Source organism: Podarcis raffonei, chromosome 10, assembly GCF_027172205.1.
Source record: "Podarcis raffonei isolate rPodRaf1 chromosome 10, rPodRaf1.pri, whole genome shotgun sequence".
Classification (NCBI taxonomy): domain Eukaryota; kingdom Metazoa; phylum Chordata; class Lepidosauria; order Squamata; family Lacertidae; genus Podarcis; species Podarcis raffonei.
This window is the reverse complement of record NC_070611.1, coordinates 35474760-35487006: the sequence shown is the minus strand read 5'-3', so window position 1 is coordinate 35487006 and position 12247 is coordinate 35474760. Positions and strand designations below refer to the sequence as shown.

Sequence of the window (12247 nt, the reverse complement as noted above, 5' to 3'; positions counted from 1 at the left end):
GTAAGTGTATGATTCATAAACACTTGTCCTACTTGTCCTAAAAGGTAATGGTTACCTGACTGTGTAATTCAAGCAGGGCAGCAAGTGGCGACTGTTGCCTGGCATGGCCATGGCCGAGCCAGAGGCAGTCTCCTGGTTCCTGTGCAGTTGGTGGAGGTCACTTATTCCTTCACCGGCAGTGCAAGCTGCTGCACCTAGCTTCACCACATAATTTGTCACTGGATTTCCCAACCTATGCAACATGTTTGCCCGGAAGTGAGAAGGCAGTCCACGCTTAAAACCTTGCTATGGAAGTATCTGGTCACTGTATTCAGAGAGGCCAGGGAGGAATTTGCCTGCAGACTAATTGGGCTTGTGGGCTTGTCTAGGAATTTTGCATGCCACATAGAAATTGTCACAACTTGTTGGCAGATAAGGCATTGGGTTGGATTCTTAGGACTCAGCTATACAGCTGCAAATAAAACATTTTAAGTGCAATATACAATGTTGTACTAGATGATAATGGTGAGCCTTATGGAAAATGCAATGTACAGTGGTACCTCTACTTACGTGCCCCTCTTGTTATGTATCCTTCGGGATACGCACACGGCAAATCCGGAAGTATATTTCTGGGTTTTGCCGTGCGCGCATGCACAGTAGCGCTCTATTGCGCTGCGCGAGTACGCAGAACAGGCACCTCCGGTTGCGGAAATCTCAGGATCCAACCGGAGCTCCGGAATGGATCCCGGCCGCAACTGGAGGTACCACTGTATTTTTAAAAACACTAAAATAAAAACATTTTCAGATCAGTTTTTATGTGTGTGTATATTCCATTTTAGTCTAGGCGGTGGGGAGGAGGAGGTTGGGAGCCCTCCTCACTTTAAGGAATTGGGATATGCTATTAAAGGGGTCCAGGCAGAGGTGCTTCTGTCCAGATACCCAGATGGGGGATGATAGGCCACAGCACCCCTCAATATGGCACTCTTGAGAGTAGCACCTTGATTTCATGTATGTCTTAACCCAGGATTGCCCCTGCAAAATAATCAGTAGGCAGACTGGGTGATGCAGGATACATACCCAATGGCTATGCCAAAACCTACTGACACCTGTAATCAATAAAGTTGTGGCCTATTTGATCCCAATAGGTTGTCCTGGGTTTATTATATCTTCCCATGCTGTGGCCCCCTCCAATAGTCATGGGCTGACTGCACCTGGGCCTATAGTCTAAATTGCTAATGCAAATATATTTGCAAGCTTAGAAATGTTTCAAAAATATAGACAGATAAAAAAAATACAGACTGATCCAATGAATCTTGAAGTTCATACACGACAATTTGTGTTTTACATCTACCAGTTCAGTGGAGTTAGCATTTGGCATTCGATCATAAGCAAGTTCAGGTGGCAAGAACATTATTCTGTGCCCTTAAAAATCTGAATTCTCAAGCATATAAACTCAACTGTGCCAAATATGCTCTATGCATTATGCAAATTAAAACTGGATTTTATATCTCCCTTCCCCAAGTCGTCCATATTTGGAACATTGCTCAGTTCTTCAAAAACAGCTGCAGTTAATGTAAGTTGAGATAATATGCAAATTATGAGTGTTAGGCACTAAAATTAAATATACAATATGCAAATATTCATAAGTGCATATATGACTTTAATCTGCAAGCTTTGTTACAAATTTTTAAAATAGAGTGTGGTATTTTAATGGGTAGAGGAGGTTGTTGGAAAGATCTGGTTGGTGGCATGAGAACATACATGGGCAAGTTGTCATAACCAAAGCAACCTCAACATAGAGAATACAATTCAATCCATGATTCATCATGAACTTCTTGAACAATTATTTAGAAACATCTCTGTACCTTAAGGAGGCAGCAGCCATGCTTTCAACAAAAACTGAATCCAAAGTATCACACAAGTAGCTTTGCTTTCCAATGTAGGGCTTAGGTTAGGTCATGCATTTCTTGAACAGCAGTATACCTCACAGTGTGCTGCAAAATGTATGATAAGCTTGCTCTATGTTCAATAACTTATCAAAACTCTAGCTGGGCCAGTAGATTTTCAACCCTAAGTACCCTGTATTACATGAAATGCATTGCAGTATTTCCTTCTCTCTCTCTTTAGCCAGAAGTTGACATTGTTTCCTAAATGCAATATAAAAATAATAAATTTCCACTGTCTGAAAGTTCAAGTATGTCTAATAATTAAAGTCACCTACTGTCTGGTTCCATAAAAATCATCTTATGTCAGAATCCAAAACTGCAACCTCAAAGCAACGCTGTAATTTCAGAATAATCTTTCACACCTCAGCAGGTCCCTACCAAAGCAACCCACCAAGTGCTATCGGCTCTTTTAATGTGCTCAAAAATGGTGGTGGGACAAGGTGGAATGGCTAAGCATGAGGGCACTGAGCAGTACACAACAACAATGGGCACTGGTAGATTTTGTACAATTCCGCTTTCAAAGGGAAAACACAAAAGATGTTACAGATGGCGAAATTTAATGCAAGGAGGCAGTTGTGCATTGTACTTTGAAAAGTATAAAGAAAATGTTAAAGTCAAACAGCAGTGGGAGATTTTCATTGCCCTACCAATGTCAAATTTGCATCTGTTTCCTGAACCACTTAGCAATCCCCCTGGCTTTCCATAGTATGCATGATATCATGAGGTACAGTCTTTTATATATTGTCAACTTACTGTGGAGTAGAGAGAAGAGGTGCTGGAAACTAGGGATAATGAAGACCCGTGTACTAAAAAGAGAAACACCAAGAGCATTATCACAAAGATATTGATGAAGAAACAGGAGTTATTGCCTGTCATGAGCAACAACAGAACATCTCTTTTCAATTAGGAAAAGAAGAAGAAAAGAAAAAAAGCTATTATTGAGGGTATCCATTTAGAAACACACACACACACACACCCTGGTAGTTCCTATAACACCTAGAATGGTTTTTGTCCACTGAAAAACACTTGCCTTTGGATTGTAATAGTCCATTGCCTTTTTTCTAGCAAACAACAATTATGTTACCCTTCTTTGATAGTAAAATGTCATCTGAACATCACCATTTGGCAAAGCAAAAGGATGACTTCTAAACTGTGGTTTGGAATGAAAAGACATCTTGGTCTGTCTGTGTAACTGTTTGCGTGTGCATATCCTTCGCATAACTACCAACTGATTGGATGACTTGAAAAGCAAATACAGTAATAGAGGGCTCAATCCAGATTAGGGCTATGATTTGGGGGTGGGGATAGGATAATTTAATCCTAACTTAAAATTCTCTAAATATTTATTTGTGTAAGATAATGGGGAAGATTTAGAATGTCTGAACGGAGCTAACCTATTTTCACTGTTAAAAGCTGAATTTCCAGTAAATATTATTGGAACTCCAGAACTGTTATTTTTATTATGATTTAACACTTACGTAGCACTTTAGATAGATATCAGTATCTAATGTATTCTTGTTATGATTTACCCTAAAGCCAGCCAGTAAGCTTTAACGGAACAGCATAGATGTGAATTTGATATCCATACTGAAATGCTCTATCTGCTATTATCACTCAGGCAGAATTATAACACCACATTGCTTGGCACTCCCCAGCAAAACTGTGATAGAGATATGCTCGGTCAACGCTAACATTGCCCTATTTCTCTGTCAAGAAAAATGCAAAACATCATTCCTTTTTTCAGATCGGTAGAGATCTATTCATCCCCACAGTTCGGTCACACCTGTTCCACAATATCCCTTACTTTTCCAATGCTGATATCCTTAGCTGAGGATGTCTAGCCAAGGCCTGCTTAAGCTTGTTGGAACATTACATGGTATAAAGTCAGCAGGGGTGGCTGCAAATGCCAGAAGAAGAAAAAAAGGGATCTGCAAAGCTTGGGCCGCTGCCAGCTCTAGACAGAAAAATAGCTAGACAGATAGTGCTTGTGAACTGGAGGTGGGGGAAAAACACTGACTTTTTGTGTAGTGAGGCAGTGTGGGAGAGCTTAACTAGGCACGTAGCCAGCAACTCTTGAGAAAAGTGGGGAAAGTGAAAATCAGGCTGATGAAAGCAAAAGCCTGGGAGAGCTTCAACAGCTTAGCAGCCCGGGTGGCATGGATCATCATCGCTGGCAGAAAGATAAACAGCTGTGAATTATTGTCCCAGCAGGGATCTGAATAGGTAAAGCATATGGGAGGTTTTTAGAGCTTGACAAAAAGAGTCTGCATGAATACTCATTTGAGTACAGATAAGCCTAAATATATGTAAGAATGCTATATTATGTTGTATTAATTATAGTATATGGCAGCTGCCTTCGTTTTTAACGAAGTTCTGCATATTGAAGAACTGCAATTGCCTAAATATTAAAGAGGAGTTGTTAGCACATCTGCTTCACCAACAACTAGCCTCTGAGTGTATTCATATTGTAGTGGTACCACAGGGATACGTGGTAGGGTTTAACGCATATCTGCACCTAAACATGTACATGTGTATTCAAACACAATTCACCTTTATCAATTTTGTAGCTCTCGCTTATCTTACTTTAACCCCTGACTGACCCTATAAAGTTCAAAACTGAGGAACTATGTCTGGCCCAAGTGACCTGAGCAGGAATTTGAATTCAGATCTTTGCAGTCAAACACTTTCCCCTATATTTAGATGCAATGTCCCAAAATGGACTGCTCTGAAAGCCAGCCTGCTCACAATCTGTGATTTGGGCTAACAAACCAGGATGTGAAACCACAGTTTGAAGCTGGTTTGCAAATTATAGTTTATGCTTACTGTTGTTTGCTGTTGTGCCTGTGTGAAGTAATAAGTCTTTCAGCCTGTTTGTAAAATTGCTGCTTTAGGCTTTAAGCATTTTTGTGCATAGGATGGCGAGAAGTTCACAGGAAGATTGAAAGTACAAGGGGCTGCTTTGTTCACAGGAGAGTCAAAAGTTTAAGAGATGTTTTGCCCAGTAAGCTTTGCACTGACAGATAAAATATTTATTGTAGGAAATTGACAATTAAGGGAAAAGGAAACACAAGACTCTTTCTCCTGATTAGCTAAAAGGTTTGGAAGGGAAGATTGTATAGAAGTCAAGCTAGAAAACATGGTGCTGTTACTTAGTTTTGGATTAAAGTTGTGAAGTCAGAATTGAAGAGCTTGGGTTAAAGAGTTGCAAAAGAGAAAATGAGGTGCTCAGTTGGGTGCTACAAGATGAAGGAACCAGGAGAGGGCCATGAAGAGACCCAAAAGGATGCAATTTGGCAAGTGTTGGCTTGATTACAAAAATAGAATAGGTATAGCTGGATGCATTTATTTCCATTTATCTTTGAACAGTTAACACATACGTAAAATGAAATCAATCTGTAAAATAAACCTGTTGTACACCTGAAGCTGAAACTATGGTGTGGCTTCTTAACTCTAGTTAACTCTATGGCACAAACCAGACTTTCATGCTACATCAAAAGGCAGCCTCTGTGAAATATACCACACATAGCCTTACCTTCTTCCATGCTGTCTCTGAATGACCCAGAATGACTGATTGCACGTGGTCTATCTTCCAAGGATGTGGCACTGCCACACAACTGGGAATCATCGTAAAGATCGAAAGAAGAATCTTGTGCAGGGATGCTGTTAGACCGCATCATACTGGGCCCAGGGAGTTTGAATTGGGATAAGTTTGTTGGACTCACTGAAATAATAATAATAATAATAATAATAATAATAATAATAATAATGCCGTAAGTTTTGATAGCATATCACTGCACTGCAGGGGGAAAAGAAAGCTCTGTCAAATAACATTTGGGCTTTTAATTTTTTGATGAATTAGAAACACTTTTAGAGTGGTTTCTCATAAGCATGTTTGGCTTATTTTTGTCTGAAGCTCCTCCCTACCGAGTTAAAACAGATCCCATAGAAAAAGGATTTTGCTTTCAATAGTTCCAAATTTATTTACAATTATAATATGGTATTTCCTAAGTCTGCAGTATGGAGATATTTTTGCCAAGATTACCAGTATCTGCTCAAGCAACATTTTCCTCCTGCTAAAATACACACACACACACACACACACACACACCCCAATCCTCATATTAAATGGGAACTTTCATATGTGTGGGCTTTATTGAAAAGAGAAGTAACAGACCCCCCTCTTGGTTCAAATGCTGCTCTCACGGTTTGGAAAGCTGTTTTTCAACAAGCTTAAAGGGAACATTTTTGACCCATCTAGCTGGTGTGAAACGAGGGCCAAGGAAAACAGCATTTATCTGCCCCTTCAGACATTAGGGTCAAATATTTTGAACTAATGGCGTACAGCAAGATGTTTCCAGCATTGCTGGCTGTGTCTAAAATAAAAATGTCTGGAGCAGTATTTTTCTGAGAGTCTTTTAACACACTGGGAAAATGGCCCACAGAGAAAAGAAACACTAGAGGGGTGGAAGAAAGCTTTTGCAATAAGCCATTGTACTGGGTCACCACACTGGAGGAAAACTAAACGACAGAAACACACAGATTTGTTTCTACCAAAGGGGAAAACTGTTACTATGTCTAAGTTTAACCTTGTCTACACTTGTAGTCTAAGCCTTGACACACAATTATACTGAAATAAATGGAACTTACTTCTGAGTAAATGAGATTTGGAACCTAAAAACACTTAGCAAAATATAGGAGAAGAATGCACTTTTAATTATTTTCTTTGACAGGTGATTTTTCCAGCCCAACAGTCAAAGTTGGCCCATTGGGGGGTCGGTACAGATAAGGATCTGCTCACTGGGCTCAAAAAAATAAAAAGTAATTCTCCACCCCTACTTTAGATGCTGTGCAGGACTTTAACCAGTACTTGGAACTGATCCCCAGAATGGACTGGGAGGCAAGGAATATGTTCAGATACGGTAGGAGCAGAAAAATTGCGTGCTTAATTTTAGATACCTGAAGTTATGCATTCTAAAAGAGTGAGGGAGAGCTTAAGATGTATAAAGGCAGCTCAGTAATGGAGCACTGCAAGCAGTTTCTTTTTCTTACCTAAGTTGGAAAAGTATTTCCCAGTTGCAGATGAAGACATGGCTGTAGGAGATACCAAAGGAGACTGACTGCCAGTGTCTTGCAGCCCTCCAGTAGAGTGAGAACGCAGCCACTCTTTCCCTTCCTCCTGACTGGCCTGCCGAGAGGATGGCGTATACCTGAAAGACATCACCACTGATACACTGAAAACTTCCACATGAACTGCACTTAGCAAGAGATTTGTGACTTGGAACCAAGCAATAATCATACAGTTGGTTTAGTCAATGCTGAACAGGAGACTTGGGGTCATGTCACCCAAGAAACAGACGGACAAACAATCAATCAGCAATACATATCTGCATGTGATGGGAAGACGTACAAAGGAAACAGCTAATTCTTATTATAATTTTTTTTAAAAAAAGAACAACAACAGCAACAACTCTAACACATAAAAAAGATAAAGCAAAAACTTAATTTCAAGCATATCAACAAGGCTGGAAAATAAGAGCTTGATAGTGAGGAGAGACGGATGTCCAGTTCCTATATTATATGAGCTACAGGAGCATAGTATACAGGTAGGCTGAAAGCAGAAGAAAACGGAAGAGCAGCTGTGAAAGAAATGCATTTTTGTTAGTGACACCTGAAGGGACAAAATGCAGCGTTTGTCTCTCAGAAGGGTCGGTCCTTGATGCTATGCCCTACCCCTAAACTGATAAGATTTAAGGGATGGAGGGGGGGAATACTCACTTTTAAAGAAATGCATTTGCAGAAAGAAAAAGCTTTGGAAACCCAACCTCTCACAGACTTTTGGGTGCTGCTGCCAAATACAAAAATGTAACTGCACCAGCAGCACGCATACTGCAGCCCACTGGTCAAACTTTGCGGCAGGGACTGAGAAAAGCAAATTCTTGAATGGATTAACATGGCAAGTTAGCCTGTGCAGGCATTTCAGATAGTTCGGATTTCAACTCAAGAGTGTGCACTTTCTTTGTCATTGTACAAGTAGGCTTCGTTCAGCCAAATTTCTTGCAAACCTATGTGTGTGTGTGTGTGTGTGTGTGTGTGTATGTAGGTTTGCAAGAAATATACAGTATATATATATATATATATATGCATACACACACACACACTGTATGTGGTTCCAGTACCATTTTAAACAACTGCGGTGGGATCAAAAACGTCACACCCACCCACCTACCCACACACACACGGACAAGTCTACCATTGTTGGCTGTTGCAGTTCCTCCTCTTTGAGTGCACTGGGAGCTTTCTGCTGTTGCAACAATGAGAGTCCTACATCTGTACAAACAGGACTGCATAGCTGGGCTACAAAACTTTGGTGAAACTCTTAGAACAATGCCTGAAACGGGCACAAGGGGTGGGGTTTCCACATTAACTTCAGGATTGCATGCCACTATATTTCAGGCCTCCAGAAAGCCTCCATGTGGGAGATGGTAGTTCGGATTTATTTTCCCTCCCTGGCTCTTATGGTAATGTCTCAGATTCTACAGGATGGTGTGCAAGGAAGAGAACTGCTGACTGAATAAACACCATCTACGCTTGATTCCAGGAGACACATTAAAATGCTCTGCCATCTGCAGTGTAGTCAAGATTACTACCTAGTGCATTCTTTTTGATGAGCAGACAGGTTCTTCAGATTTTTCCTTTTCGAAGCCCCTGGCGGACACAAATTGAGGGTTGGCACCCCAATGTGCTACAACTCAGTGCAACAGAAGAAGTCATATATTGTTCCTGCATAGAAAATACCAGCGGTAACAATGTCAGATGCTTAACCAATGGTCCTAGTCCTCTGAGTGTGTGATTAAAGCTGGAAGCAAAGGAAGCTTGCTGCAGTTCATTGATTAACATGTTTTTTCTGGGGGAAAATATGATTACTCTGATCTGAATAAGTGGGAAAGTTTTAGAGGAATGAATTCCTATCGGACAGAGGGCAAGGAACAAGTCAAGGAGGCAGGGGAGGAATCAACAGAGTTGCTGAACTTATGTTTGGGAGTTCCAAATTTGAAGGTTCCACTGAAACATCTGGTTTATTCTGAGGGAATAATTTCTAAATAGAGGTAGAAGAGAGGTTTTAAAAAATGTTATTTCACACTTGTTGAGGGCACTACCTGCACACTATTTCAACATTTCACATACTGCCAGAGTGAAAGTGAAAGAACGTTAAAAAGGGGGGATTCTTATTGCAAATTGATTTTATATTAGTTGTTTAACAGGAGAAACAGGATACACAGTGACAAGAAAAGGATGAAATATTATAGAAAAAAGTTACGGAACAACAGAGAAACAGCAGCCATGCTGAATAAAACATCGTATACCTTAATCCCTTTTTGGGTAGTGTATTTCTGTCAAGTTGCATGCTGTTAAAACAAAGAAAACCCCTAAGGACATATAGTAAAAAGAGCACTTCAAAATTATAAATTCTAAAGTGTTGTATCACAAAAAAGGCATTTTGAGTTATTTAAATGTATTCTTTGAAAGGTACCTTTTATGCAAAATAATCAGTGCAAGTAATATATTGCTATTTTTTCTCAAAAGGAAAAAAAATGCCATACTTTTGTAAAGAAAATAGATATTGATTCGAGAATTTGCTTAATCTTATTCCCATTCGAGCCTTAGTTATTACAGAATTTGAGCAAGAGAGTCCTAGGAAGGATTATGTGGGCGACAAGGTCAGGAGATTTATCTGGTTTCAGTTTCCTATGATAGTTTGGTTGTCTTCCATAAAGACTATTATCCTGTTGAAGTCTAGTATCACCAGGGAATTTATTTTTATTTTTATTTTTATTATTATTAACAACAACTTATATTCAGCCCACCCAACTGGGTTACCCTAGTCATTCTGGGCAGGTTTTCAAAGGTTGAGTGAAAAACTCATTTCACAAGAACAACTGGGGAACATATTGGGCCTGGTTCAAGTACATTATTATTATTATTATTATTATTATTATTATTATTATTATTATTATTAAAAATGTGGATATATGCAGAAAAGACTGGGACTCTATCATGGCACTGTATCAAAAGGGAATCACTGTTGAACAAAGTATCTAAACTGAATTTCCAGACAAAATTTGTCGCATTTCAGTCCCATTGAAATCAATGGGGCAAGTTACCCATGACTTGTAAGCCCCAAATGATTTCAATAGAACTAAAAGATAAGGAAATCCATCTCAATCCAAACACATGAGACAGAGCCTGCCCAAGCTATTCTCTGGCCATGCATCTGGCTTGACCCAGCAGCTGAGGAAAGGGAACCCTGTAGCATGAGGATAAATTTCCTTACCCTCTTTTCTTATCTCTCTCTGTATTGTAATAGTGCAGAACACTATATGTGGATATGCAATAAGGAAGGGGGGGAATGTTATTTAAGGACATTTTTTACTGCTGTATCAAATTTCCCCATTCAAATGTTTTGGGGTTGAAACACGAGATTTCAAAAGGTGTGAAGAGCTGCTTGAAGAACTACTAGCAATGTTTTGGTGTGACTGTCAGCACCATTTTTTAGGGCTTACATCTTCTTGATCAATCATTAATATCAATGGGTGCCATCTTGAATTATCCCCTTCTCCTCCCACTGCATGCTGTTCAGGGGATTCTCCAAACCTCACCCAAACCAAAAGGGGAATCTCTTATTGAAAGTACCGGTATATCTTAAAACCTTTTAATATATATCAAATAATAATGATGATTGGTAGAAAACAATCTGTGTCTCAAAGAAAACCACTTTCGCTTTGGTTTCTGATATTGCTGTTCTGTATGTAGCTGTGGAGAGACTGTAATTACAAGAATGGTGATGGATGAGTCACTTATTTGCCAAGCCTCATAAGACAGATCTAATCATTATATTTGAAGGGCCTTGTACAGACGTTCTTTGGATTTGCACACAGGGGATATTGCAAAAGCAGCCATCGGCTCATACTGGTTACATGAACATCAGCCTATGCACATAACGATGAATCCTGTGATCTATAGACTAGAAAACAAGACATATGGATCACAAAGATGTTTAGACTAGTATGTACATGTTGATGCAGGGGGGTGTTTCAGTGTGACCATGACTCTTCCTTGTATTTTAAACAGCCATTAAAATAAACAAAAACTCAGGAGTTGAAAAAAGTTGAATAATACATGAAAAACACCAGCAATAGCAGAGCCATTTAAATCCATGTATTATTCAAAACAAAACAAAAAACAGCCACTGATTTTTCAAATACAATGTTAAGATTTCAGGTTTTCTTACACATTCCATAGAATAAATTACTTACCAAACTCCAATTTACATAATATCCAAGTAAAAAACAAGCACGTATCAGGATATTATAATGATGTGCTGCATCAAACTGACAGAACCATGATTTATTTATTTTGCCCAACCCGTACTACAATTTAGAAACCCACTTATATAGAGGACTTAGTTTAGTTTGGAGGATGAGATATGGATGTTGGTCCAAGACTCCTGGGTCCCTTGAATGGCCACAACTAGAGAGGTGCACAGCTTGTCACATTTTCCATTTATTTGTTCAATTGCATCAGATGCCCATAGAAAGTCCAGGCATTGTCTTAAATATATTTTGGTTTTAGGAGCCTCACACTGCTCATCAGATGTGCATTAGTATGTGCATCCAAATATTGGAGCTTTCCACTTCTTTCAGTAGAATACATAACAAAACACAGAAGCCCTGGCTAGCTTATATATGCTAGAATTTGCTTATTGAGCACATCCATTTCCCCTGCCCCCAAACTGAATGCCAGTCAGACAGGTAGGACCATAATCTCCAAATGAGAAATCAAATCCTTTTGATTACGATGGCTTTGTTTCTCCATCTGTGGACATGGCAAGAGATGTGGGGTTGTTGCAGGCTAAAAACAGAAAAACTGTTGCTATATACCCTAAACCTGATAGACACTGAATGACATATATACCGTATTTTTCGTCCCATAGGACACATCGGCCCATAGGACGCACCTAGTTTTTTGGGGGGAAAACAAAGGGGAATTTCCCCCCCATTATTTCCTCCCCAAAATCAGGCCGGGGAATCCAAACCAGGTTGGGGAACAGAGGTATGGCGGCGCTCCACCTCCCCGCTGTCCCCCGAGCTTGTGGGGCTGCCCGATGTCTGCCCGAAGCACGGGGCGCTCTGCTTCAGCGTGCCCCACGCTCCGTGCATCAGGCCACTATCCGCAGCCTAGGGAGCCCTGCGGGAACTCCCGCAGGGCTCCCCAGGCTGCGGATATCTACCCGGCGCGAGGGGCGCTCTGCTTCAGGGCGCCCG

General features: G+C 40.1%; 1 protein-coding gene across 11 annotated transcripts in view; it reads right to left on the bottom strand.

Moving 5' to 3' along the window:
• NAV3 (neuron navigator 3) overlaps window positions 1-12247 on the bottom strand; it is a 424678-nt gene that overhangs the window by 45055 nt on the left and 367376 nt on the right. For 9 of the 11 annotated variants that reach the window (XM_053405009.1, XM_053405010.1, XM_053405000.1 and 6 more), the window contains 4 exons: window positions 9290-9331; window positions 6975-7132; window positions 5458-5646; window positions 2679-2731 (listed from right to left, as the gene is read on the bottom strand). In XM_053405009.1, coding sequence (XP_053260984.1) covers window positions 2679-2731; window positions 5458-5646; window positions 6975-7132; window positions 9290-9331 — 442 coding nt within the window. The remainder of the gene's footprint in view (window positions 1-2678; window positions 2732-5457; window positions 5647-6974; window positions 7133-9289; window positions 9332-12247) is intronic. The other 2 variants (XM_053405002.1, XM_053405007.1) reach the window with 1 other exon arrangement.